At 53.4% G+C, this 27,085-nt stretch overlaps 2 protein-coding genes across 4 annotated transcripts; one reads left to right on the forward strand and one right to left on the reverse strand.

Annotated features, from left to right (window-relative positions):
• Positions 1 to 4,301: 4,301 nt before the first annotated feature.
• MREG (melanoregulin) lies at positions 4,302 to 15,793 on the reverse strand. The gene is made up of 5 exons (XM_026049150.1): positions 15,681 to 15,793; positions 13,359 to 13,518; positions 7,868 to 7,958; positions 6,512 to 6,675; positions 4,302 to 6,137 (listed from the first exon to the last, which is right to left on the reverse strand). Exons 1-5 carry the CDS (start codon positions 15,791 to 15,793, stop codon positions 6,006 to 6,008), a joined length of 660 nt encoding a protein of 219 aa, XP_025904935.1. The 3' UTR covers positions 4,302 to 6,005.
• On the forward strand, positions 7,694 to 25,345 carry LOC112955760 (putative methyltransferase DDB_G0268948). Of its 3 annotated transcripts, none has more exons than XM_026049140.1 (7): positions 7,694 to 7,709; positions 22,268 to 22,400; positions 22,668 to 22,828; positions 23,123 to 23,336; positions 23,908 to 24,008; positions 24,313 to 24,450; positions 24,963 to 25,345. In XM_026049140.1, exons 2-7 carry the CDS (start codon positions 22,290 to 22,292, stop codon positions 25,051 to 25,053), a joined length of 816 nt encoding a protein of 271 aa, XP_025904925.1. In that variant the 5' UTR covers positions 7,694 to 7,709; positions 22,268 to 22,289; the 3' UTR covers positions 25,054 to 25,345. The 3 variants fall into 3 exon arrangements, with proteins under 3 accessions (XP_025904925.1, XP_025904909.1, XP_025904916.1); XM_026049124.1 differs by lacking the exon at positions 7,694 to 7,709 and adding an exon at positions 8,484 to 8,529; XM_026049131.1 differs by lacking the exon at positions 7,694 to 7,709 and adding an exon at positions 21,352 to 21,727.
• Positions 25,346 to 27,085: the final 1,740 nt, after the last annotated feature.

Here is a 27,085-nt window from a genome sequence, read left to right on the forward strand (position 1 = left end):
AGTGCCTTATCACTGCTTTAAAAGGCACTACTGTGATCTAAACGTGAAGGTTTATTTTCTGGATAGAAACAATGCTTTATTTGGCTTATTCTAAAAAGCTGGAGAATGTAAAAGAAAACGTCAGAAGTTGAGGCGAAACATCTTGAAATTGTTAGAGCAGTGTGTTTTGGATAATGGGCTTGTGAACATTTTTCAGATATAGTTTTGCTTGAAGGCAGATGCAGAAATGCCAAACTCTTGACAGCAACTCAAGTGTGGAAAGACCATTTTGCCATTAGCTCCAGGAGACAGGATCTTCCCGTCTTGCTCATGGGCAACTTCAAGGATGGATGGAGACTGACTTGGCTGCCCAGTCCTGGGATGGCTCAGGGAATGGAAACCAGGCTTCCAAATCTCAGGCCAGTTCTCTTTTGCTGAGGTAACACCATTCTCATCCCTCCCTGCCCTTCATCCCTGAAGGATCCATCAAGCTGCTGACACTAATAGACACATGTTGAAAGGCAGCCAAGGTCACTTGAAGAAGCCATCAAGGAAGGGTTTCATGGGCGACTTTGTTCATGCCAGATCTGCCCTCCAGGTGAGGTTTCACAGTTCTTTGTTTCTAATATGGTTTCCTCATGCCAATCACTACTGCTTTGGTTAGGTCAACACATACTACTAAGACTTTCCATTTCAAACTGTTTTTGCTATTTCTGAAAGGGGAGAGAGTGTCTCAAGCGAGCAGGAGGTTGTCCCAGGCGACCTCCTGAGGTCCTTTCCAACTTGAGTTTTCCCTGTGACTCCTGAGCCCAGAGAAATGCCTTGAGCTCTGCTTTCTTCCCTCAGAAAAGCACATGTAGACTGCGGGGGAATTTCCTCATAACCCCTGTTGGTTACGTTCGGGGCTATGATGCGAAGTCGGGCTAGATGGGCTGCTGGCAGGAGTTTTGTTTTGGACTGCAGTGGTGTCTCGCGTTCCCCTGCTGTTTATGTCTCCCAAGTCTGACTCAAACCCTGCAAAAGCCAAGGAAAAGAATCCTGGTAGCTCACTAGGTATGAAGTTGCTCCTCCCCGAAGGATAAGCTCCTGGTAGGCCATCATTTCGTAAACATAGCTGCCTTCTGGGCTGCGGGTGAACTGTCCCCAAGCAGATGGGGTTTTAGGGATGGTAACTCAGGCACGCACGAACACGTGTCATGCTGCTGGTGCCGCTCAGATGGCCTGCGCTGTGTCACCATCACCACGTATTTTTGGCCCCTACCATGTACCTGTTGCACCTTTTCCACTTGCCAAACACTGTTGTCTTTTCTTGGGCAGAAGCAATGGGAATATTTTCCTCCATTTGCTATCCTCTTCATTTTTTACCACTTTGAGCAAGTGACTGCTCCTCTTGAGGCTTATAGAGAGGTAGGATGTTTCACCAGACCAGCTGTTAGGAAAACTCAGCAATCTTCTGGCCACCTGATTCCTTTCTGGGGGTGTTTAGCCCAGCAAAAAGGAGCTGGGGGAGCTTGTGGTGGTTCCCCCTATGGGAGGACAACTCTCCCTACATGTGTGGCAGTAGGACGTGCAGTTTTTAAGGCAGGGAAATGTTTCTGATAATCCATAAGTTGAGTAACAAGGATTCCCTTTGCAAATATGGCTGTTTGTCTTCAAAGGAATACTTTCGGAGAACTATTTTGTGTTAAGTCACTCAACATTACTGATCCTCATTAGATTAGAAAAGCACAGGCTTTCCCTCCAGGAAAAGTATGCAAGTGTTGCTATTTCTAACGTTAGAAATGATTGAAACTGAGTGGTTTGAAATGGTAATTTTCCCTATAGCTGAAATTTAAAAGACAGCTTTTTTCTTTCCCACGTCTGTTCTCATTATTTATTGGAATTTATGGCGTGATTTACATCCACCGTGAGTAAACTGGAAAGGCTGACTCCTGGTCAGGCCACTGCCTCTCGTCTCCTTCCCTCCCTGGCAGCCTTTACCAAACAGCAGCACTGCCACCTTCAGCCTGTGCCGCAGCTAACAGCCGAGCTGTCGTGGGTGATCTGGACAAAGCCCACCAGAAATTCTTTCCCATCACGTTGTATGCCCTGGGAAAACTTGGGATAGGCACAGGAAACCGTGCGGACATACATGCAGTCGTGATAGTCTCGAGCCACGTTTGATTCTAGCCGGTCTCTATTTTGGGATGTCATGTGTCACCTCCCTGCTACCCTATGTGTTGTTCAACCCTTTGATGCAAGAGGAGGGGACCCTCCAGCTCTGCTCCTGCTCTCCCACAGCTCCCAAGTACTTTGCTCACCCACCCTTAAGCCAACACGTTGGCCAGCGTTGAGCCGCGTGGGTGTTCCCCAGGTTCGCTGAGCAACCTGGCGGAGGGAGCCGAGACAACCAAAGGGAGCTGGGAGAGACACCAAGCTAGGCCAGGAGTCGGAAAAGATCAGATTGCTCGCTTGTCTTCAGAGGAGCTAGCCTGACTCGGTAGCAAGGGGTGCGTGTTGCAGGTTATCATACCAGCCGTGTTAGTTGTGTGTGTTTCTACCATGACCTAGGGGGAAAAAAAAAAAAGGAAAAGGAAATCTAGCTGGTACATGCCCATGTTTTGTTGCAGGGATGGAAAAAAAATGCCTTTTTCACTCTAGTTGAAATATTGCTGAATGTACTTTGAGGTAACTCTTACCTGAAAGCTGGGTGAACTCAGATACATATTTTAGGCCCCTCTCATAGCCGATTTTAGCAGGTTCTTGGCACTTTTCCAGCCTCTCCTTCGGCAGGGGAAGCTGGAGGCGCTTGGCGAGCAGGCTGACTCCTGGGGCGCCGGCCCCGCGTGCTGCACGGGGCCCCGGGGCTGCCCCTGCCCCGCTCGCCCCAGCGGGAGAGACGGGCTGAGCGCTGGCTCCTGGAGACCGCCGGAGCGGGTGCTGAGTCGCTCCAAATCCCTGTGACAGCACGCAGTTCATGCAGGCCGCAGGGCCTTGGTGCATGCGGCAGGAGCTTGGAAGGCTTCCCCACGTTTGCAAGCGGGTTTCCCGTTGCAGCGTGGCTGAGGGAACAGTGGCATCTGGTGTTCACTCGGCTTTCTTACACCCAGAGCTTCTCTGGTGGCTGCTCGTAGGGTTGGCTGGGGCTGGGATTCAGTTACCCACATGCAGGTGTCTCGTGCAGGCTAAGCACCTGTCCAGGACTGCAGGTATGACTGGGGCCTGCAGGACCCCAGGGCGCTTTTGGGGGGCAGCTAGAGCTCCAGGTGGACGCTGGCAGTGTGTCAAGTGAGAGGAACTCAAACCTCTCCTCACGTGTTGTCATCACCCTCTTGGAGAGTGAATATTCCCTACCCAGGCCCATGAGAGTGATGCTTGCACCACCAGGGAACCTCTAACCTGGATGCTGCTTAAGACATGTATGCATTTTATGACAGTCTTATTCCATCTTTCTCGATGGAGATGCATTTCTTGCCTAATGAGATGAGCCCAGGCTGTTGGGTGAAGGAACCTGTCAACCTGAAGTCCCACAAATGTGAAGGCTGTGGTTGGACACCTCCATGGCGCGATGCTCAGATGGTTGCACCCCTGTGTCTGAATGGGCTTCACCCTCTGAACATCTCATCACTTTACTCTGAGGGTCTCAGTATGGGGCCCAAAGTGCAGGTAAGTACATGCCTTGTCAAGACACCTTTCCCCAGCCAGTGCTTAATTTGGACCCAAAACCCAGAATGAACTCAATTTGGAGATGCTTGTGGTGCTCTCCCTATGCTAGTTCTTGGCCTTCATCAGGGCAGTCGCACCATATGGGGCAACTTTTCCTCTGTTAAATAGATCTTTCAAGCTTCTCTAACAGGCCACTCTACGCAGCTGAGAAATATTCAGTAATAATGCTGGAAACGCCACGTGTTGGCTGCGTGCCTTATCTGGGTCCCAGCTGGTGGGTCCTCCACGGCAGGTCTCTGAGGTGTGGAGAAAGGCTTATTTGGAGAAAAATTAAATTATTGACTTCTGTCATCACGGGAAGTGCAAATCTGAGGGAAACAAAGCTTAGAGGTGTCTCTTTCTGTACTTGTTAACATGCAAATTAGAGGGAAAAAAAAAGCCAATTATTGCCTTTATTTTGGTAGCTGGAATTCAGTGTGTCAGTCTTCCACCTCAGATGTACAGGGGACGGCTGCACCACACCATAGCCCTTCTGCTGTCCCACAGGATGTAGGAACTTGTGGGCTGGTTGTACACAGCATATGGCGTTACAAAATGTAAGCTGTCGCTTACACATTGCATAAGTTTTGAGGCTTTAATAACAGTTTTCCATAAGGGTTGGGTTCTGTGTGTGTTGCGTCGTTTGCTCCTAGAACTGCAGGATCTCCGTTCAGCATCAGGCTGTTCATATAAATGTTTAGCACAGGAACCACCACGGGCCGTTGTTTATTTTATATAAAAACATAGGAGGTTTTCCGAGGTGCAGCTGAACTTCTACTTAAAAAAAATCAATGGGAAGGGTGTCCCAATTCACTTGCTATCTTCTATGAAGACTTCAGTCTTCAGCTGGGAGCTGTCTCTAGCCTTGGACACGAGCAGGCAGGCTGTGCTATGTCGCAAGGAAAGCGGTCACAGACGTGTGCTCTACAGCTCCCCAAGCCTTTGGCTGTCAGCAGACGTGGTAACTGGTGCTGCCCGAGATCCTTTCCACTGAAACACTCCTTGCCAGGGTTGCAGGGAGAGCAAGAAACCTCCACCTTCCTTTCAGAATGAGTTTTCTTTATTGAAGTTGGTTTTCATTCATGTTCAGAGTTGACAACAGTTTCCAGGAAGACTGACAAACAAACAATTCATAAATATATATATATATATAGAACGTGTGTGTTTCAAACACTGTAGGTATAAACAAATAAATGCTCTATATTGCTATTTTGGGAGGTCTGGTATAACCAGCACTTTCAGCTGGCCAATTAGCAGCAAATGTGTTAGCCAGTGCTGAACATCCACTTACTCTTATCAAATCCAGTGTTTTAAAATTATTGCTCATTAGCAGACAAAAAGATACAAAGGGTGTTCATTAAAAATCTTCAGTCACAGCGGTGCCTGTAAACTTCAGTACATGCAGCTTTGTAGTGTTTTCTTTTTTGTAGAAATGCAATTAAGACTAAAACTTTCAGAACTGAATTAAGGTGTTGGGTGTCCAATCTGAGGATGTTAGAGGAGCCAAATTACCAGTGGGCCCAACCTTGTCCCCCTCCTGAAATCGAAGTGCAGAGGGTGAACACGGCGGGGTGTTGGGGCTCCTTGGTTCCTGTTGGGGTGCTGGGGGCCAGAGCTACGGGCAATGGAGCCCCTGGCAGCACCCTCGCATAGCTAAGAGCTGAGAACGTGGCTGTTTTCTGCCCTTCTGGTGCAGCGCTGCCGGTGACAGTGACATGGGGCACAGCACCCAACTTGAATAGCACCACCTTTGATGCCGGGTGCTAACTGCTCTCCTAGCTGTTAACCCATTTTCGGAGTCCATCTGTAGAGTGGGAGCTGGGACTGTCTCCACCCCGGAGGGGCAGCGGCCGGAGGTAAGGAGGATGACCGGTGCATGGAGGAACGTCACAAAACTGCAGCCAAGGGAGGTACATTCCTCCTCCCTCCTTGCATGCTCCTGGCTATGAAGGTCACGGGAGGGAAGGGTACCGGGGAGGCTGGAAATGCAGATCTCCAAGTGGCGCTTGCAGCTAGAGACTTCCCAGCTTGGCCAGCTGGTGGTAGCAGGGCTTTGCCAGCAGGTCCCCCCTTGCCTGGACAGCGGTTCAGCCAGCGGCTTCTCGTTGGGACTAGGTCAGTTGTTGTTCCTGGATGCTGCTGCTTCCTTGTCAGTGTCCACCAGGACCCTTTTCCGTGCTGCTCCGCTCCCGGGGCCGGTGGCACTCGGCTCTGGCTGGCCTGCTCGCTTCTCCAAAGGGAAACAAGGGATCGCTCTACTTGCGCTAACCCCTCGGCAGGGGAGCCGGATGCCAGGAGGGAAGGAAACCCACCATTCATGCTGCGTTGGTGAGGCCATCTCCTCAGGGCATCACAGAGATGTGTTGTGTTGCCTTCTGGCTGTCATCTACTCTTTCCCCGCTGGATCTTTTGGGATACACCACGCTGGCCATCCTGAAGAACTCGTCTGCAGCGTCAAGGGCTATCAGCCGGTCCTGCAAAAGCAAAGGAGTTTTACAGTCACCATAACGCTTAGGTCTATGGCATCTCCCTATCCCACATGCTCCCTCCAAGGCGGCTCTCAACAGCTCTCAGGCAACATCAGGCATGAGCTCTTACCCTTTCCCACGTCAGCCATCCAGCTGCAAGAGGACCCTGCAAGGCACAGGTCCAGAGCAACTTGGAGGGCTGGACTGATGGTGCTACAGCACAGGTGTTTCCAGAGAAGCTCAGCTAGTGAGTTGCAAGTGCAGTATCTATCTCGGTGCGTGCAATGGAGCTGCCGTGGGGCAGCTCGCCTCCTCTTGCCACCTTGGCAAGATCCCCTGCTTGCAGAGCTGGGGCTGACAGCAGCCTCTGAGTTACTCACCACCACAAAGAGGTACCGCTCGGAAAGCTCCCAGCTGGTTGGGAAGATGTTTGTCTCTTCCGAGAGCTTGAGCAGGATGTCCCGGGCCTTGCCCATGTTCTGAGAGTCACTGATAATGCTGAGTTTCGTCACTGATAACAGGGAGTCTGCTTCCTTCTGGAAACCTAGGGTTGAAATGGTCAATTTTGAGCCCTGCATGCTCTTTTGATGTTCCTTATTCTGCCTCCACCTTGTGTGGCTCCATTCCCTCCTTGGTAACATAAATTAGTGTTTCCCTGAGGCAGTCTCATGTCTGTACTTGCTGTAGGCATGAGCTCGCTCACAGGGAAGGGAGAAAAAACCCTAAAAAAATCAAAATGTGTTTGTTGCTAGTTTTCTGGTGAAGGGATACTAACACTGCCCATAGGAGCTGCACTGACCTTCAAGGAGGGTCTGTGTGCTCCTGACGTACTTGCAGCAAGTGCATGCAGGGTGGCTGGGGGTTCTGTGGACCCTAGTGATTACAGCTATGTCAGCAGGTCTCTGATGCTAGCAATAAAAATCCCACTGCAGGAATGCTGCAGTATATCCTGCATGGGTAACTGATCCTGAGGCATTCAGTATTTCCCATAGGAAGGGTATCCCAGGAAGGAAAGAGAGAGGAGAATATTCTGGGGGGATGATCAGGAGGTCGTTAAGGATGTCATGTCATTGTTTGCCCAAGAGGCACCGTGAGCATCTTGACAAAGATGCAGGCTGATCCCTAATAATAAATTTCCAATGTTCCTCCCCTCTTGACCCCGGAGCGGCAGACAGGGTGGGAACACCTGACGTACCGATCCCGTCTGCCCCAAAGCAGCGCCAGGCCGAGCAGGGACACCCGAGTCGCAGGCGTGCCCTCTCGCCCGCTGCCCGTCCCTGCAGTGTCACCCGTGCGGCCGGTGTCACGCGCACTCGCCTGGCACCCTCCTCTCCGCGGCAGGGCCTCAGCTGGGGCTCTGCTGTGGGAGGGAAAACAGCAGGGTCTGGGAGGGCCCCTCTGGGGCAGTATCTCCGGGGCAGGGAACGTGTCCCATTTGCTTAGGCACAGAGTGGATGGGTTGCCTCAGATCTGCTGGCACAAGCTAAGGAAGAAGGTGTCTATCTGTGTTCACATCTGAAAGGAATATTCATTCCTCCCTGCTTATCTGGGTTATGAAAACATCAGGTGAATTCCCAGGTATCAATCTTCCCTTTCCTTTCTCCTCTGCAAGTCTGGTTTTGTGCAACTGCCTGAATCCTCAGCAGTCACAGCCCTCTCGTTTGGTACCAGCTGTACGTCCCTGCTTCGACATTTTGTGTTCCACTAGGAGGGTGTCTTTTTGTTTGCTCTCTTACCTAAGTCTTCCAAGATGTGTTTCCACCTGCTTCTCACTTCTTTTCGGGTTTGTCGTAAGGTATAAATATCGTAGTTGAGCTTTTGCCATTCCTGCAAAGCAAAGGGATAACAGATGGTCAGTGGTCTGGTTTCTGGTTTGGAAAGCATTTCTTTATCTTCCTGGCATATACAAACAAGTTACCTCCCTGGTGGCTTCACAGACTTTCAGTTACCTCGAAATTAGATTGTGGAATTTAGCTTGTGAAAATTTAGTTGATATCTTATGGCCAAAGTGGTCTCCTTGGTCAGAGGCAGGGAGAATAGAGCACTGCACCCCTGCTTGTATCTGGAAATGATAACCCTGCCCTCAGGCAGAGGACAGCATAATCCTCCAAACCTACCCTTAAATAAATGTACACAAAAATGTACACGCCTGCTCTTTTGGCCCAAAGCTTGTATGAGATAAACAAACCTTGACATCCAAGTTAGCATCACAAACTGGGGTGGTGAAGATACCTTATTTGACCTCTGCAGCTTGAGAAACCAACCCTATATCAATAATTGCCTCCTGCCAGCTCTTGCAACACCTTGTTTGCAGGCACCTGCAGTGAAAATGGCAGGACAGGGGCCCATAGGAAACTAGAGACTGGAAAAAGAAAAGCTGTCACCATATCTGGGACAGGTAAGTGGTGGATTCTCTAAACTGCTGGGCCCTCTGTTAGGCATTTAAGTAGAAGAGAGAAGTTTTCCAAAGCACTTGAGAACAACTTGACCTTTTTGAGGGCTGGGGTAAAGGCTTTTAGTGGCAGAGGAGAGGTGTGCAGCTAGAGTTGAAGTTTGAGTTGGAAGCATTTGCCATAATAACTACTGTTAGTGACTGCCTGTTCCTGTAGCTAAGGCCTCGCTTAACTACACCGTACGTGTAGCTGGGCTTGACCTCAAGTTTTGTATGTGCATAATGGGACGCTGTCTAAAGGGGAAGGTTTTCAGGTTGCTTATTAAAGTTCTAGCAATGCAAGTAAGCACTTTCCTATGGGAACACCCATACTCTGGAGCAAAAGTGCTTTTCCTCATTTAGTTTAATAACTTTACACATGTAAAAGGACGCTGTGGTGGAAGTGTCCGGACAGCAGGTAATGCTGGTTTTGAGCACACGGAAATTATTTGAGAGATGTTACAATCTTAATGTATTTCACTTCCGAGCAGCAGATTACAGAAACAAATGCTTGTAGGATAAATAGGTGTTAACCTGTGTCATCCGACTGGGATTTTCCACCCGGCCGCTGGGCTCCAGCTGTGAGGAGCACCCACAAGCACAGGCTGTGCTTTAGGAATGCAGCTGCTCCCTGGCACGCGAGGCCTCATACAGTTTGCTGGCAGCGGCCAGGGTCCTGCGTGAGACCTGCACCATGGGCAGCCCAAGGACACGGAGGAGCTTCAGGGTTTTCCCTGCGCGCAGCCAAGTCTCCGAGTCTGGCGAGCTGTGCGTGACGATCCCGCTTCCCGCCACGGCTGCGGCGGCTCCCTGGAGATGGCGACTTGGAGCAAAGCGTCAGGGAGCCGAGAGGCTCGGGAGCGCAGGCCGGTGGCGCGGGAGGGTTTGGGGCAGCGTGTGGCTTCCTCGGGGCCGCCCCCCCTTGGCCGGGGGACAGGCGACCCCGTCCCTTCCAACTCCGATCCCGGGAGCTACTGTCACACGTGGGCTGCTCTCCTGGCTGCCTCGCTGCTCCCGAGGGGCCTTTCTGTTTGCACAACTACTAGTGCCATGGATCAGAGCACCGTTTCCTCCCTTACCCAGGGAAAGGGAGGAGGCAGGAACAGCCTCTTCTCTCGTGACACAAACTCATGCTCAGGGAGGGAAGTCCTGTCCCTGAGAAGGATTCCTTTCTTCTTTTCTAATTGGAGAAAGCTTTGTGGGAAGTTTCCTCTCAGCCTTGAAAGTTTTCAGCTTTTGGCAGGGCTCCCTTGGAAATGTCTCAGCCTCCTCGTGACCCCACAGCCTTAAGCAGAAAGGAGAGAGCAAACCAGTTGGGGCGCGCCGGTGGGAAAAGGAGCTGCGTGTCTGACCTGCTGCGCAGATAAACCAGGGACTCGTGGTTTGAAGGACGCGATGGACGCGTGCCTCGGTGGTGCTGACTTTGCAGACCAGGCACCCAGAGGGAAGCCCTCATCTTCCTCTCTCCTGAATGTGGTTCTGGAGGAGGGATGGCCTGCACCAGGAGGAGGAGGCCATACGTTGTGCTGGTGGCTGAGGAGCAACCAGAGATGACGAGGTGAACTTTGGCCAAAGATGGGCCTGGTTTTTTTTAAGGGATGTGCCATATTCTCCAGCAGCCTCAGAAACCACCTGGATGACACCAAGTTCCTACGAGGTCAGGCAGCTCTGAAGTGACTTCCAGAGAAGATGTTTTTTGGGGAAACCCCCCCAAACTCACTGGTGCACACGCTAACTCTGCAAATGCCAAAAGTGAAGGAATCCTCGGCATTAAATATAAACCAACCTGGCACAGAGCTGAAAGCCGGGAAAGAAGAGGCCACGGGGACCAGGAACTGTCCAACTTTTCCTCCCTGCTCATGTGGAAATTTCCTAATTTCCAGGGCTATCACAGCCAGGGCTGCTTCTCACCTGGGCTCAGGGACTGGCCTGGTTTGAAGTAGCCGAGCAAATACAAACAATTGGATCAATCCCCTGTAAAACACTTTCCTCCCACGAGCAGGGTTCATGCTGAAGCAGCATCTTGGTTGTATCTATGCAGGTTCTCAAACAACGACTTGCTTTCCTCAAGCTCCTCTGTTCACTTCCAGAAGACTTCAGGGTTTTACCTTACACCATCGCCTGGTTTGGCAGCACTGCAGGGCAGAGGCATCCTGCGAGGAAAGCAGTATTTTTTCCATATTTGAAATATTGACCCAAGTCTTTAAGGGCTGGGAGCACTGCTTTGATCTCCAAAGATTCCATTGGTTTTACCCATGTCCTTAAGACAGACCTTCAGCTACAGCTTTTCTGGTTCTCTCTCCCCACGCTCCTCTTTCCCTCCTGCTTTTGCTCCCCTAGGTGCGTCCAGGTGCGTTGCCCTCGTTGCCCGATGGCAGAGAAGGGCACGAGTTGGGAGCTGTTCAGCCCTCACCTGGGGCTGCGGCTCCCAAATCTGCAAATCTGCCCTCCTCACGTGCCTGCACGTCTGTTCACGTTTCTGAGCTCTCTTTTGCCCTCTCTCTTGTGCTGATGAGGTCCATCATAGCTGCAGTTAGTAGAGGAAGGCATGCTAGGTAGAGGTCAACCAGATTTCTTCCCTCTTTTCTCTGCAGTCCATTCCTACCCGGCTCTTTTCTCTGGCTCCTCTGGAGCACAGCCTTGGTAAGGACAGTGCCCTTCACCAGCCCCCTTGCTTGGGCCCACTGCCCTCCAGGTGTAACCCACCTCTCTGGAGGCCTCTGCAAGCTCAGCATCGCCTGGGGCCAGCGCAGCACCCAGCAGCAGGGCACTTCCAGCTGCGGATTTGTCTTAGACTGAACAGCCCCGGATCTGGGAGGCTCCAGGGAACCCCATCTTAACATTCCTGCTGCACAGTGGCTTTTGCAATCGTAGGGTGCTCCAGCCGGCTCCTCCAAGCCCGGTGTCACGATGAGAAGCCACGAGGAGCAAAGGGCGTGGAGCAGGACAAGCCGGGGGGCGGGCGAGGGGCCCAGACGAGAGGTCGGGGCACTGGCTCAAGGAGCTCGCTGCCCCGGTTCCGCGAGAACGGCGCGAGCTGCTCGGCGGCGCGGATGTTACAATCCAGCTGTAAGACCTTCCTCACGTTACAAGGAAGAGCATGGTGGAGCAAAACATTTGTTCACGTGTTCGTCAGTACTTTTATTGAAAACTGCTGGCAAGATTGCCAGAAAAGGTTGGTTCTACACCCAATATTCTGCTATAGAGCCTGGTGGGCACAGGGCACTCCAGCCTCCCCACGAGCTAGACTGGGTCACCCCGGCGTCCTGGCCCGCTGCTTCTGCTCTGCATCTCGCAGCACCTCGTCGCCACGATCTCAATCATAATCAACAATAAATAAATAAATAAATGCAGGCACGCAGAGCAGGTGAGCCAGGTTAAGGAAAAGCCAGTTCCGGAGAGAGGCAAAGGTGGAGCCACAGAGCTGCCAAAGGTGTGAGCAAGGATTACGTGCTCCAGGTCACCCTTGCAAAACCCCATCCTAGGGAAGCACCACGACAACAGGGGCAATGCTGAAGGCTCTATGAAGGGCACGGCCCTTCCGTATGGTTTTCCTTTCCGCTTTATCTCAAGCAAGGAAGGAAAGGAGCCAGGGTTTTGGGAGAGGCATGCATGCAGGTAAATAGCAAGCCCAGGCTCCGGGCCCGGCACGGGGGCATCCCTGCTCACGCTCCTCGGGGGAGCGGGAACCGAGCAGCTCCCCAAAGCCGATTACGGCTTCTGCTGCTCTGTTTTGCAATTAGATTTTTTTCCTCTCTCTCCGGGCTGATCTCTCATTAGACGGAGCGGTTTGGCCTAGTTTTAAAATGCTCGCTGCAATAAGAGCAGATCTCTGCACCCAAATGCAGCAGCTTTTCCAGCTACATATTTTCCTGTTTTGCAGCGTATGGAAAGGGCTTCTGTATTCCCTTCTGAAGTGATGCAAGGCCCTGGATGGGGTTGCGGAGGGCACAGGGGGTTCACAGTTTGGAGCTGAGCTATTAACTGCATTGCAAAAAGAGAGGGGCTATAGGTCCTCACGTTGATTTGTGGAGGGCAAGCTGTTTTTACGAATAACCCATCACTTCTATGCGCATTGTGGGGTTGAGGGCACAAGGGCCCCTACCCCAAGAGGGGTGAGGGGGCCTTTGGTTCAGGTTGCCCCAGCAGAAGAGGCCATGGGCTGTCACAAAAACGTGCTTACAGAGCTCTCTATTTTAAGTGGCAGCATTAAGTCTACGCCCACCAGAAAACAAAAAGCATTAAATAGGAACTGTGGTCATCTGTGTGTACAAAAAATCACATTTATCTCATTTTGACTTAAAAAAAAAAACTGCTATTTTTTATCTGAAGTGTGCTTCTGGAGCTTAAGTCTCCCCGTGAAAACCGAGCTGTTCTTCAAGGGTGACTCATGGCAGGGGGAGTTTTTAATCTGAGCCTTTTGGCTAAAACAGGACCACTCTGGAATGCTGCCGAGTTCAAATGCGAAGCCTCCAGATTTTAGGGAAAGCATTTCGGGCAGAGGGGGAGGTGTCAGTGTTTGCCCCAGACTGGAGCTAATCCGTGCGGCCACGGGAATCTCCTTTGCACGGTCAGACGGCAGCCAGACCCTGACATCCCCTTGTTAACAGCGTTGCCTTCCCCTCCAAGCCACTCACCCCATAACTACCCACGATCAACTGGAGGGGAATTTGACTTGATGTGGCATTAAAGCGGCAGCTCAGCTGAGAGGAGACTCAGGAGAGCAGTTGCCTGAGGACCACGGGCTTTTCTCCCCCTCTTTCCTCCCCCGTTTGCCACGGCAGCTCTCTCCTCACCTCCGAGTCGGTGTCCAGCTGGTTTCTCACCACGATCATGTTGTAGAGGATGCGGTCGTCATCGGCCTCGGTGTGCGTCACGTCGTGGGGGGTGCTCCACAGGTTCTGCTCCTCGTCCCGTGCCAGCGTGGCCCCGAACGACGCGTACGGGTTGTTGTTGCTGCAGAGAGGAGGGTAAACATGAGGCGGGGCGGACGGTGCCCTCCCATCGCACACTCCCACCCGAGAGTTTTCATGCACAGGAGCGTGGATGTTTGCAGGGCATCTCCATGCCTCTTGGCCAAAGAGGCAGTTCCTACCCATCTACCTTCTCAGGGCCGTTGAAGGTGAATGGTATTTGATCGTGGGCAAAGGAAGAGGCCCCAGGCAATTCCACCTGAACCCCTGAGAAGACTTTGTTGCTGGGAGGGTGGTTGGACACTGCACCAGGCTGCCCAGAGGGGCTGTGGAGTCTCTGTCCTTGGAGCTATCCAAAACTCAACTGGACTTGGTCCTGGGCAGCCTGCTCTAGGTGACCCTGCTTGAGCAGGGATGAGAAGATGTTCAGATGTTCAAGAGAAACAACATGAGGTGAGAAATACCTCAAGACTTACCTAATAATATCATTTGCTATCCAACAGTAATTCGTGCTCAGTTCTTGTTAGAACAGACCAATATTTGTGCTATTTGCTTTCCAAAACCTCTTTTGGTACGAACGCTACCCCAGATAACCCCGCGGGTGGTCTATCTGTGCTGGCACAACTATTACAGAAGATGCTATGAGGAGCTCCAGCACACAGATAAAGCAGAGAAGTCCTTCCCGCCAGCATTCCTACAGAAACATTCATTAGACTGTCAACAAACCAAGAAACCTGAGCAACAGATAAGGAGGGGCAAGATAATCTGTTAGGATCTGTCCCTCAGGACAAGCGAGGAAGGCTCCGTGGAGGGCGCGGGCGGCACGGGTTTGCTCAGACCATGGACCAAGGGCCTCGCTGCTGCTGCGAGCGCAGACCAGGGCCATGTGAGGCGGGTGCCCTGCTCCTGCCCGCCGCGGGAGCTGCTGCTTGCCCATCGCCAGCCCTCAGCGTCGCACTCACCGGGCAGGCCCCGCTCGGCAGCGCCGCGGCTCCCGCCGCCCTGCGCTCTTTGACACATCCCACTGCAGCCGCTCAGCTCGGGGGAACCTCTAGGGAGCTAAACCCATGGGAAGCTTGTAGCCAAAGAGGTCCAAGGCACTAGCAGAGGTGAAACGCCCAACGTGACGTTTCCTCACAGCAACACGCCGCGTGCCAGCGCCAGCCAGCCCGCTTGGGCAAGATCCCCACAAGCGCCAGAGCTCCCGGCCCGTAAGGAGCTGCTGGCTGGCAAGCAGATTATCCGCGGCGACGCGCTGGGCAATGCCCAGCTGCGGGACGGGCTTTCCTGCTGCACGCCAGCATTAATGGGATTGGCGTTTGAAAGGTTGCTAAAGAAAGGGCCCCCGCGCAGCGTGAGAGGGGCCGCTGCTTCCTAAGGCAATAAAACAATAAGCGGCTCCTACCTTTCGGCACCTGTGCTGAGCCCTCCTTAGGTTAATGCCAATTTCCTGGGCTGAGCCCCACCTCCCCAGTTGGGATTATCCAGTTATTATTTAGGACTTCTTTGCAGCACGAAATCAGGACGTTGTGATTGCTGACGATGGCTCCCTGTGTGCGAATGGTGGGTGCGAGAGGTGCAGCCGTCCCCTTGCAGGGACGGAGGCCCTGGCAGCGCCCGCCTGGGCTTCTGCACGAGCTGCAGCCAAACTCCTGGGGCCGGGACATGCAGCCCCTTTCGTGCCGTATTGAGAGGAGCCGCAGGGCCGGGTGCTGCTTGGCAGGGCATGGACAAAAGCGGGGTGGTTTCTGCAGCAAGGGGCGTGCAGCTGCGGGCTGGTTGCTCTTTGCAAGCCTGGCAGGGCTTGCCGAGGGAGCTCATGCTGCACAGGGCCCTGCGCTGCCCGTGGCAGAGAGGCAAAAGCCACGCTCTGCTGCGGGAAGTGGCTCCCTTCCCCATGGCGCTTGGCGCTGGGGCAGGGGCTTCTCTCAAAGCCACGGCTGCAAGCCCAGCTTGGGGAGGCAGCCGGGTAGCAGCACTGGTGCATGGGGGGAGCCTGCCTGCCCGCACGGGGGGCACCCTCGGCCCCACTAAGCCCCAGACAAAGCTGGATTTGCAGCCCGCAGGCTCGAGCCGCTGTCCCGGAGCAACGCGAGCGGCCTGGAAGCGGCCGACCGCAAAGGGGAAGCGCCTCAGGCATCCCACAGGGCGCATCCTGCATCCCACCCCTGCATCCCACATCCTGCCGCCGCATCCCGCTCCCACCTCAGCAGAGGCTCCTTCTCGGGCGCCGCCGCCTCGCTGGTGCCGCCGCCGCCGCAGCAGCCGCAGCAGCCGCCGCAGCCGCCCAGCGAGCGCAGCCAGGCCCCCAGCCCCATGGGCCGCCGCCGCTCGGCCGCCCGGCAGGCGGGTGATGGCCGGGCCCGGTCGGGGCGGCGCATCCCGGCGCCCGCCCCGGGCGGAGCGGGAGGCGGCGCCGCGGTGCCCGGGAGCGCGGGCATCCCCGCGCAGTGCCCTGGGCCCTGCAGCGCGCCTGGCGCGAGGCCTCCGCGCCCCAGCGCCGCTCGCCCGCTGCGTCCTTCCCCACGATATCCCACCTGCCGGAGTGCCGGAGCGCCCACGCTCCTGCGTCTGTCCCGCCTGTTTCCAGCAGGACCAGCTTGTAGGGCTGCACCCTGCAAGCTGCGAGGCGCTTGAGTCAGAGCCCGCTTGCGAGATCCCCGCGCGCAGTGCAAGTCGGTGCAAGATCCCTAACTGCCACCGTTGAGTAATGCTGCGTGGCCACCTGCAACACGAATCGTTTTTGCAGGGAGCTGGAGTTACTGTGGGGCCATTGCCCAGCCTCTGGGTTATCTTGAAAAAGTGCTTTTATGGTTTGTTTCAGCATCATCAGCCCTAATTGCAGAGGGAAATTATAGTGAAACCTGCAGGGGTGACATCCTGTGCTCCCCACCTAGTTCAGTTTTAGCACAGCAGCTCACAGAGAGCATCTATTTTTTTTTTGTTTGCTCATCCCAGCAGATACCCCATCTGCTGCATTTCTCTTTGCTGCTTGCAGTGCGTATCCAGAGGTGCTGCTCCTGCTCACACACACTCAGGATTAGTCTCCCTTTCAATGTAGTGGGTAACAGGCTGGGAACTGGTCAGGAGTTTAGAGAGAGAGGGACAGAAAATTGCCTATTTGCAACTGCAGTTTCATCCTGGCCATTTCCATACTCCTGTGGCATTTTATTCCCATCTCCTGCTATCATTAGTGGCCCAGCATCAACCTCAGGAGCCAGCTGGGCTGCACCCACTCTGCAACCATCCAACACAAACAAGGGGAGGATCAGCAGCAGCTTCCCCCCCACTCCCTGCTCTGCAATCCAGTTTCCCCCAAGGGAGACGCACGCGGGAAATCTCCGGGCACCCGAGGAACCTGAAATGCAAGCGCCGGAGCTGGAGGCACACGGACGTGCTGCTACTCAGCTGCTGCACGAGGCTTCGCTCTTGCACATCTCAACCTACGTGGACGCGCAGGTTGCCCCATAACGCAGGAGTAACCATTAATAGTTCCACATTGCACACCTCTGGTGGAGGGGACCTCTCTTGGCCTGAACCAAAGTCGTGAGGAAAGCTGGATCATGAAGTCGTGACAGTGATTTAGAGCACACAGGTCCGTGCAAGGCCATGTGTGAATATTTCAGAATATTTCAGAATATTTAAGGTTGGAAGGGACCTCTACAGATCATCTAGTCCAACCTTCCTGCTCAAGCAGGCACACCTAGAGCATGTGGCACAGGGTGGCATCCAGGCGGGTTTTGAAGACCTCCAGAGAAGGAGACTCCACAACCCCCCTGGGCAGCCTGTTCCACTGCTCTGTCACCCTCACAGTAAAGAAGTTGCTCCTCACCTGGAGACGGAACTTCTTGTGCTTCAGTTTGTGGCCATTACCCCTCGTCCTATCGCTGGCCACCAGTGAGAACAGCCTGTCCCCTTCCTCCCTGCATTCTCCCTTCCTGAACTTATACATATTAATCATATCCCCTCTGAGCCGTCTCTTCTCCAGAGAAAAAAGGCCCAGCTCACTCAGCCTCTCAAAGGAAGAGCATCCTCTGGGTCTCTGCAGCACGAAGGCACAAAGGAGCTCTGCGCAGGGGAGGGAACGCGTAGAGAGAGGTGGAGTGGAAATCCTGCATGGAAACCTAATCCTGAGAGTGATTTATCCCATGGGAGATAGGGATGGAGAGCCAGGCACTGCATTTGGGGCAGGGTCTAATCTCAGTGCATGGCAGAAATTCGGTCATTTCAATTGTGAAGGATTTCAAGGGAATGATAAGCTGCTCAGGATGCTTTCACAAGGGAGCAAAAAGAGAGACATTAGAAGAGATAGATAGAAAGAAAGGAGGGGATTTAGATGCTGGGAAGAGGAAATCTTGGCATGCTCCCTGGCCCTGCCACAGCTCCTCACGTGACTTTTCTGTTTGATTTCATCAGTCAAGCCCCCAATCGCTTGTTCCCGTTTTCCTTTACAGAAAGGGTCCAATCTGCAGCGTTTATTCCCGTGGTGCTGGGGATGCTTCCGACGCACCCTCCCTGCTCCCTCCCCCCTCCCCAGCTCCCTGCTGCCTCCCTCCTTCGCCCCAGGCCCTTTCCACATGACGGCAGATTATTTTTCAGATAGCAGATGCCAGGAAGCAGGGGCCCTGCCTTGATTTCTGACGGAGAAGCGCTGATCCCAGAGGAGCCCTCCAGCCGGGGCTGTCTCACACGCAGCCATTTGCTCAGCTCTCCCCAGCTAAGACACCCCCCAATATTTGGGGTTAGCTTTATATCACCGATACCTTCAGGAGGGGCAGCCCTCCGGAAGGTCTCCCAGACACTGCAGGGAGCAAGAGCCTTTCTGAGGGTCAGCAGCTACATCCCAGATGGCCCTTTTCACTCCTCGTTGTCACTGTCTAGTTGTTACTAGAGGTAACCGAGGGGAAAGAGATTCTGCACCAATCTGGGTGCCCCACACATGGAGTTGGCTGCACCCTGGCTTTGGGCACCTCATCCGGCCAGCGCAGGCCTGAAGCTCTGGGTGTCTCCTCTTCATCTTCCTCACACACCCAGCACATAGTGACCGTGTTCTGCTGCTGACCAGAGCACAGGCCCGTGGCCTGGCTACTGCTTACAGAATTGCTGTGATTTTAGTGACAGCAAAGGACCTGTCCTGGCATGGAGAAATGATACAGGATTCACTTTGTTCTCATGAGGCCCAGTCCTGCAGCTTAACCCGGCGTCCAGGTGGCACAGGCGGAGACTTCTAGTGGGAGAAAGGAGGAAAACGAGGCAGCCTCCTGGTATCCCAAGCCCCCTCAGTTCCCACGTATCTTGGCATCATCATGGCCTCAAGTTTAGCTAGATGTAATTAAGTGGTGCCTTCCCAATCCGCATCTAGGGCCCACTGCAGCAGAACTCAGACAATATCCAAACATACACGGCGAGAGCTGGCGGTTTTCCTCAAATTCCTCTAGACCAGTGTGGGAAGGGGTCCCAGGCCGTGTTTTCCCAGGACACTCTGAGGATGTTTTCCACAGAGAAGGTGGAGAAGTGGATCTTTGAAGCAAGAGGTGCTGCAGTTTACAGCACTTGGAGACTCTCCAAGGGACGTACTGCAGAGGTTGAGCTCGCTGGCCATTACCCTATGGGCAGAGTTGCGTAGGTCAGACGATAATAACCTATAAACACTCTACAGGTCTTCTCTCTGTATAGATTGATATAAGGAGGCTTATTTATGCTACAGAAGCTGGAACGGAGGCAGCAGCTTCAGCAAAGGCGCAGTGATGTGAGCCTGGTGCAACCTGGCGCTGAGTCAGACTCACGGGCTTCACGGCAGGGAGTTATCATTAAGGGAGGATTAAAAGTCACCTCGCTGGGGAAAAGACAGAACCGATTATGATTTTAAAAATCAGGGCCAGTCAGAAAGCTGATCGGTGCCAGGTGCGCTGCAAGTAGAGTCGCAGAGGAAATGAATGGGAATTAGCTTTCTCCTAAGGAAATACTTGTAGCTAATGAGAAGGCAGCTCTGAGTTTTATGACAAGTCTTTCTCAGCTGCAGGAAAAGCAGATCATTAGCTGTGCTCATAATGGAGTTAGCCAAGATTTTTCCATCAGAAAGTTCATACTGGGGAAGGTGTAAGTACAATTTTAGAGTGAGTCAGGCTCAGAGAGGGAACAAGTTGTCAGTTTGCACGAGTGCAAGAGGAGAACAGTCAGGAGCATCATTTAGACCTATTCCCCCAATCTAAAATTGTTCCCTCCCCAAAAGAATCTATTCAGAGAGAGATTTTCAATGGTAAAATAAAAGAATTATCTTGGTGGCACTGGAGTGACTCAGCCCAGTGAAACACAGGAGGCCGGTGGGCCGGGAGCCGCCGCGTATCCGGACTTGTGCGGGGCGATAAGGACAGGGCGCTGCTGGATAAGCACCTGGCGTGGCAGGTTTGGGTCCTCGTGAGGGAGGTGGCTCCGGCAGGTAGAGGGCCCCGCAGTAGCTGCTTGACTTTGGTTTGGCTCTTTTGCATCGCTCTCAGCGTACTAAATAAGCCCTTATTGCTGCGTGGGCACAGGGCCTTGAGCAGCATAGTGAGGATTGCTGCTGCTTGGAGAGCAGAGACGGGTCTGGAGCAGGAAAGCAGGGAGGCTGAGCCTGTGTGTTGAGGGCTGGCAGAGGTTAGAAATGGGCTGGTGTCACTTGCAGCCAGTGTCTCTGATAGTTTTTTTTGCGGTAGGCATTTGGTCCTAGCTATACCCACAGGGCAATGAGCTAAATGTCATCTTTGCCTTCCCTGCAGGATGAGCTGGTGCCATAGGGACCTCAGTGGGCAAGCAGTGGAGCCCCGTGCCTTGCCTTTGCTTTCCCTCTGTGCATTCCTGCTCGGAGCAGAGGTGCTCAGAGGGAGGCAGTTAAAGTTAGGGAGTGTGGAAACTAGAGAAGCTGAAGGCTTCAAGAACATTTGAAGGATTCTGCAAAAACGTGGAGCCTCCTGAGGACACGGTGGTCTTTGATGCTTGTGTTGTATTTTCTCTTGGTGTAGACGCCTTCCCTGCTATAACCAAGGCTAAGCTTTCTTTTAGATTTTCTTGGGGCTTATAGAGATGTGCTTTAGGTATAACTAGGGTTAGGATCAAGATGGGGGCTAGGACCAACTTTGTGCTGGAGGAGCCCATTCTTACTCTGAGCTGTAGGTCCATTTTTGGAAATAACTATGATTTCTCTTTTCGTTTTGGTGAGGCACAATTCAACCAGGGCCACTTGTTGAACTCTGTAGACTCAGTTCTTGCTGGTCCTACTGGGAGGAACATGCAGGGAAACCTGAAAAATCAGACACCAGCAGGGAGATTGCAGTCCTCACACTGAGACACCCAGGTGGTCAAAAGGGAGAGTCACTTTTCCCTGGCATAAACCTGCAATGGGGGATTTTGCAGGATGCTCTGGGCTCTTTACTGAGCTGCCCTGCAGCAGGTGGCCCAGGGGAAAGCCCTGAAAGGAGCTTCACTCCTCAGTACAAGTTCTCAGGTGCTAGCAGCCTGAGTGCACCCAGGTGAACCATAAATAAGCATCACCCCAGTGACTCATCTCAGGGGAGGATCGTCACCTAATTCCTGAAATATCAGTGCTGCCCGGTGTGCCCTGTTGGGCTGGGAGGCCCTGGTTGTGCCCCCTTTGTGTGGGGTGGCCCTGTGCCTCAGTGAGGCAGCAGTGCCAGCCAGGCGGCCCTCCCTAGAGGGAGCCGCTCGCTGCTGAGGGGCGGGAAGCTGCGCGCCTTCCGGAGGATGCCGGCTCCTGTTCCTTAACCCCTCTCTGTGCCAAGAGGATGGGAATTTGTGAATGTTGCTTTCACGTACACAATGTATAAATGGAAGGTGCAGCGTGGTGCTAGCGTGCGGCCGCAGGGCTGTGCGTGGGCGCTGCCGGAGGGTGGCACTTGCTCTTCCTCTCGTCCCTTCCGGGCCCCGTGGCGCTTCCTGAACAGCTGCCCGAGCTGCGGCAGGGCGCCGGAGCGGCTGATTCCCGAGCTGCTTCGCTTGCTTTCCATTCCGGCATCGGCTCCTGCCGTGCTGGACGTGCCCCGTTGTTAGCTGGTATTCTGTATTTTTGTGTCCTTTGAGACGCTTTCTGAGAGCAGTGTCCTAGCCTCCCGCCTGCTCGCTGGGCACACGGAGACTCCGAAGCGCGTTGGGGAATATTTCCGGCAGATTTTTCACATCCCAGAGCTGCTGCTGTCACGGAAAATTCCTGCTTGCTCGCTGAGATAAACAGGACACGGAGAGGCTTCTGCTGGAAGGTATTATCTTACTAAAGGGAGGTAGCATGAGCTGCTGTGGGCTTGATGGACCCATGTCCAGTTGGACCATGTGCTTTTTAGGGATTAAATCCATAACCTCAGATGCACCCCCCCCCTTATTTATCAAAGCCATAGGGGTGGTACTGGCGTGACGAGGAGAAATTCTGCTAGTACTAGAACGTGACGGAGCTAAAAACATTTGTTTTCTCTGCTGTGATTTTATGGGGTTTAGTTTTGTTTTTCCTCCCTACTCTGGCAGCTCCCACAAAGTTACAGGTATCCCAGAGGCGATGGAGATTTTTTTTTTTTTTTTTATTTTTCAGTCTCCTACCTCCAAGGGGGGGAAAAAGTAGGAGAGGAAGCATTTAAAACCCTAGAAAGCTTTTTCCGTCCCCAAGCTCTTCCTGCCCTGCTTCTGCTGGGATGCAAAGTCCGCAGCACGTGCAAAGTCTTCCCGAACCCCCGTGGCCGAGAGGCCATTCCAGGCGGCCCTGCCCGGAGCAGGGAACCGGGGGTGACGCCGGCGCTTCCTCCCGGCAGGCGCCTGCCCGCTTGCTCCAGGATGGCCGCGCAGCTCTTCCAAGGGAAAGGACATGCTGCCGTGTACCAGAAATACCGCTTCGCTCCCGGCAAGGAGCTGCAGCAGATCATCCTCTCCTACGTGCAGGAAAAGGTAAGGCGCCGGGCCTGGCGGAGAGGGGAGGTTTCCTTCTCTGCTGGGGATGCTGGCCTGGGCGGTAGCGTGGGGAGCAAGGATTAAGCAGGACGCCTTGGTAGTGAGGATTGTGGGAAGACATGGGCAGGCACAAGCATTCCCATGGGATGTCCTACAGCTAGAGCATTCCCGAGTGCGTGGAGGGGAAGGGGAGCGGTGGAAGCTGATCCCACCTACGGGGGTGAACTCTGCTGGCCGCTGAGATGCGTCTGCTCCTTCCATCAGGGGACCAGTCCCACCGAGCTGGTAGTGGACGTGGGCTGCGGGTCAGGACAAGGCACCCTCTTCCTGGCGGAGCATTTCAAGAAGGTGGTGGGAACGGACATCAGCGAAGCGCAGATCCAGGAGGGCAGAGAGGCACCCTCTCCTCCAAACTTGTCCTACCTGTAAGTGTCATGCGTGGAAACCTTGGCTTCTTGTGTCGAGGCATTTTGGGGGGGAGGCCAGGGGGACTGGAAATCCCTTCAGAGCAGGGTCCTCTCCATACACACCTCATGGAGAGAGCGTCCTCCCTCAGTCCAGGCAAGGGTGGTAGTGGAAAAGGTCTTATCCAAGACTCACAGTCCTGCACCTTGAGGTCTTGCATGCGCAGCGGAGAGTTGTGTCAAGCTCCAGAAATCCCCAGAAATGTCATGCTTACCAACCCCGGTGTTAAACTCTGCTCCCCGGCCCGTCCACAGCGTGTGCCCCGCCGAGGAGCTGCCGTTTGAGGATGGCTCAGTGGACCTCCTTACTTCATTCACAGCCGCCCACTGGTTTGACATCGAGAAGTTCATGAAGGAGGTAGACCGCGTCGTTAAGCCGCGCGGTTGTGTGGCTCTCAGCACCTACACCGTGGACATGAGACTGCACTATGGGAACTGCTCCGAAAAGCTGACCCAGATCTTCAGAGAGGTGAGGCAATGAGACCCAAAGCTCAGAGCTGGGGAGTTGCACACGGGGGAAGCAGCAGGCTCAAGGGGTGCAAGCAGAGGCTTAGGAACAGCCGGTTCTTTGCTTTGATGCTGCCCATGAGGGAGGATGGGGTTGCCGGTCCTGCACGCGCTTTGACTTTGGTTTCACAGGAAGATGATAGTGAATGATCTGATGGAGTGCATCTTCAAGGAGACTCTTCCTGTAGCCCTGATGACCATGAAAATATTGCAAAATAGAGGCTGTTTCAAAAGAGTTTCTTTTTTGTGAGACCAAGAGATCAAGAATGTTTAACAACTCATTAGAAAGAGACTTTCTGTAATGAGTAACGGTGCAGAGCCGAGGATAGAAGCCTATAAAATGCTATCCTTAAATCTTGACACTGTACATGTGTGATGAACTTTAAAAACAGGGACTATAAAATTATGATAATAAAGTTTGTGCATGTACCTCAGGCATTAGGGCCAAGAAAGTCGGAGTTAAGAAGTGGAGGCTGAGAGCGGCTTTGCTTTTAATTTTTTTTTTTTCTCTCTGTCTCTGTCTCTCTCTCCAGACCAGGGACGTGATTTTTAAGTACTCGCATAGTAGAGTAAAGCATGTCTTGGAAGACTACAAAGAGATATTTGAGGCCTTGCCTTTCAAAGACAAGAAGAGGTGAGAAGGAAGTTGTGGGTGTAGCACTGTGAGGGGAGAGGATGAGGAGGGAACAGCGGCAAAGTGGGATGGGAATGTGTCGGGGTGGCCAGACTATATGTTAGATGGTACCTGAGATGCAGCTTTTCCAGCAGTTTATGAATTACAGCTCCTGACCCATCAAACACCATAATGAGCAAAGCTCACAGAGGAGGAAACATCTGATGTCGTGGGTTTTTAGACACTCAGCTTGTGGTGGTCCTTGGTCCGCTGCTTTTTGGGTCTAATTTGTCAATGCTCCCTTCTTCCCCTGCTTCCTGTCTAGACTCACTGAAATCTTTGATAAAATTCCCATGACGGTTGCTGGTGTGGTTGGTTACTTGGAGTCTGTCTCTCCGTATCAAGCCTACATGAAGGATGACCCTGAAGCTGCAAAAACTCTCCTCCAAGAAACTGAAAAGAGGTAAAAATTGCTTAGGAAAGTAAGCAGGATATGGGGGAGCCCCTCTTATGCATCGAGTGAAGAGGGAGGCCACGGTGAGACCTTCAGAGCTTGAGTGACCACTATAGCAGGTTGCTGCTCCTTCCCCTCCATTCTGGATGGGTATTTGGCCGAGACTTTAAACACCAGCTGCTCACAGCACTTCAAACCTCAGGTTAAGTCAATCAGGTTGGTCCGTGTAGCTGCATGGAATTCTGCACTGGTGCAGCCAGCTCGGATTCATACTGCAGGTCTGAGTGTCTCAGCACAACTTTTGATTAGCAGCCAAAAAAAAAAAAAAAAGAAACCCCACACCTAGATTGCATCCATAACTGATGTGGTGCCGTTCTGGCCCGTGGCAAGGGTCCTCCACAAGGTGAGCAAGGGAAGAGCAGCCATCCCCAGGGCACCTGAGTTTCTCCACATGTCCTGAGTGTCTCACAGCAGCAGGGTCTGGCTGGACACAAGGAGTCTCGTCCTGTTTCTTGTTTCAGGTTTCTGGAGGTGATGGGAGTTTCCTCTCCGGAAACCCAGCTGGAGTTCTGGGTAAGGCACGTCTGTGTCCTGGGGTGCAAGGGACCATGAAAGGAAAACTCCTCAGCTGGTTGAAGGAGAAAAAAATGTGGATCTCCTAATATCCTCTTTGTAACCACTTCCAAAGATTGATGGTGGGTTTTCTTAAATCTCTTTTGGTGATGAAATTCGGATCTTCTGTGGAAGGTAGACATGGGTTTCGTGTCTGCTCTTAGTCCACAACAGCCTTTCTGTGGTGCCTGATCAAGGAGACAGCCTTATCCTACCCTGGAAGCCACCAGTTTCCGACCGCAGCTGTCGGACTGTGCTGGGGATGAGCGTTACAGCCACAACCGACAATCTTGCTGATTTTCTTGCACAATAATTAAAGAAAAAGGTTTAAAAATAAAGCTGTGTTTTTGGTTCCTTTTCAGCGGAGACTGGGGAACATCTTCTGGGCTTAGACTAAGTGGGCTTCATAGTCATGGTTCACCCCAGGACCTCAGTGCCCGTTTCCTTCCCCAGCATTAGTGTGCCTTCCTGCAGAGAGAGGGAGGACAAGCTGGCCAATCTCCAGAAGAATTTAAGCTTCCCTCTTTGCCCACTGCACTGCAGCTCTGCAGCTTCTGCTTTGGTGCAGACCTCATGCCTACTCCTGTAGGCTGGTTGAGAAGATAGTTCTGGGGCAGGTAGCTGGGTCTTGGTGCAACTGCTGCCGCTCAAGGCAGGCAGGTACCTGCAAGCTGGATGAAAGTGCTGTGCCCGTGGGAGTGCTGGCTGCCGCTTCCTTGGCAATGGAGATGCCTGTGTTGGGCTGGGAGCCCTTCTTGCAAGAGCGTTTGGGTGTTGTGCTGTGTGGGTGCAGGACAGGCTACCCTGTGCCTGCCTGAGGGAGGGGATGCCATGGAGTTGGGCTGGTTTGCTGGTGTGCAGAGCTCAATGGTGAGCTGTGTTTGCGCTCGTGGAGCCAGGCGGCCACTGGCCCCTGTGCCGCGTTGCCGCCCTGTAAGGCCACGATAACGGCTGCACTTCAGCGAGGAGCAAATACGGGTGGATGGAGTGTTTCAAAGCAGGGAACAAACTGGTCTGAGTCAATTCCTGTTTGCTTTCCAGAGACCTGCAGGGAGGCCAAGCCCCTGCAGGTGTACCTCCCATTCCTCTCCCAGTCTGTGGAGAGAGCAGCCTGAGCTCTGTGGTCACCTTTGGAGCAGATGAGCTTGTTATGTTATCAAAGAAACCAGAATGGGAGTCAGCAAGCCACGATCTGTAGAGGGATCCAGGTTTCTTACCCTGGGCAAAGAGGAGCTGGGGCATCAGCCATGTCCTCGGAGGTGGAGCAGCCTCTCCCAGCTTGCTTTCGCCTGTTACAGCCACGTGCAGGAGGTTGGGTGGCCCAGGCCCAGACGAAGAGCAGGTCATGGGAGGGCTGTGGGGGCTGCACACACGGCAGATGCTCTCACTGGTGAAGATGCAGCTGCTTTGTCATCTCCCGTGGGAGCACTAGAGGTCTCACCCTGCCCACGATTACTCCATGGGAAGCAGCGTGGCCTGCACAAGGGCTGCTGGTCCAGGCTAGGGGGATCTCCATCTTCAGCAGGGCCTAGTCACTGGAGCAATCCTGCAGTCTCCAGGGCCCCACATGTCCCCACTGTGCTGCCCTGGGCAAGGAATGCCCAGGAACACATTACACACTTGTGCCAGCTGCATGTTACAGCACTGCTGTTCTCTAACCCAGACACCAGTTTTTGTCTTTGATGCAAAGTGTGCCATGGCTTTGCCAGGGCTGTTTTCTGCAGCTGAGACCTTGCTCGTGTCCCTCACAGTCCCAGCTGCCTGATGAGGGGCACCTGGAGCAGGTCTGGAGACAATTTTTTGGCTCCTTGAGTTCACCTGCTGCATGGGTAATGATGAAGTGATCTCATCTCTGGGCTCACAGCCAAAGCATTCGTGCCTGTGCCAGCCCGTTTCCCTACGCTGGCACCGCTGGATGCCCGGTGAGTCACAGAGGAATTGCTCAGCTCCGCAGATGCCAAACCCGCTTTCGCTTTCCTTCCCTCACGGGCATTGCCGGGGCGGCCGGAGCACAGCAGCCACGGCCAGCGTG

This window comes from Nothoprocta perdicaria, unplaced genomic scaffold (assembly GCF_003342845.1).
Source record: "Nothoprocta perdicaria isolate Ctin4 unplaced genomic scaffold, notPer1 scaffold_11, whole genome shotgun sequence".
Lineage (NCBI taxonomy): Eukaryota > Metazoa > Chordata > Aves > Tinamiformes > Tinamidae > Nothoprocta > Nothoprocta perdicaria.

What these genes read in the sequence shown, in the direction of transcription:
- MREG (XM_026049150.1), bottom strand. Translation starts at nt 15,793, where the DNA reads ATGGGGCTGGGGGCCTGGCTGCGCTCGCTGGGCGGCTGCGGCGGCTGC. An exon ending in GAGAAGGAGCCTCTGCTGAG is followed by an intron (nt 13,519 to 15,680) that starts GTGGGAGCGGGA and finishes TCCTCTCTGCAG; the next exon opens with CAACAACAACCCGTACGCGT. An exon ending in AGCGGTACCTCTTTGTGGTG is followed by an intron (nt 6,138 to 6,511) that starts GTGAGTAACTCA and finishes TTGCTTTTGCAG; the next exon opens with GACCGGCTGATAGCCCTTGA.
- LOC112955760 (XM_026049140.1), top strand. Translation starts at nt 22,290, where the DNA reads ATGGCCGCGCAGCTCTTCCAAGGGAAAGGACATGCTGCCGTGTACCAG. An exon ending in TCTCCTACGTGCAGGAAAAG is followed by an intron (nt 22,401 to 22,667) that starts GTAAGGCGCCGG and finishes TCCTTCCATCAG; the next exon opens with GGGACCAGTCCCACCGAGCT. An exon ending in CTCCAAGAAACTGAAAAGAG is followed by an intron (nt 24,451 to 24,962) that starts GTAAAAATTGCT and finishes TTCTTGTTTCAG; the next exon opens with GTTTCTGGAGGTGATGGGAG.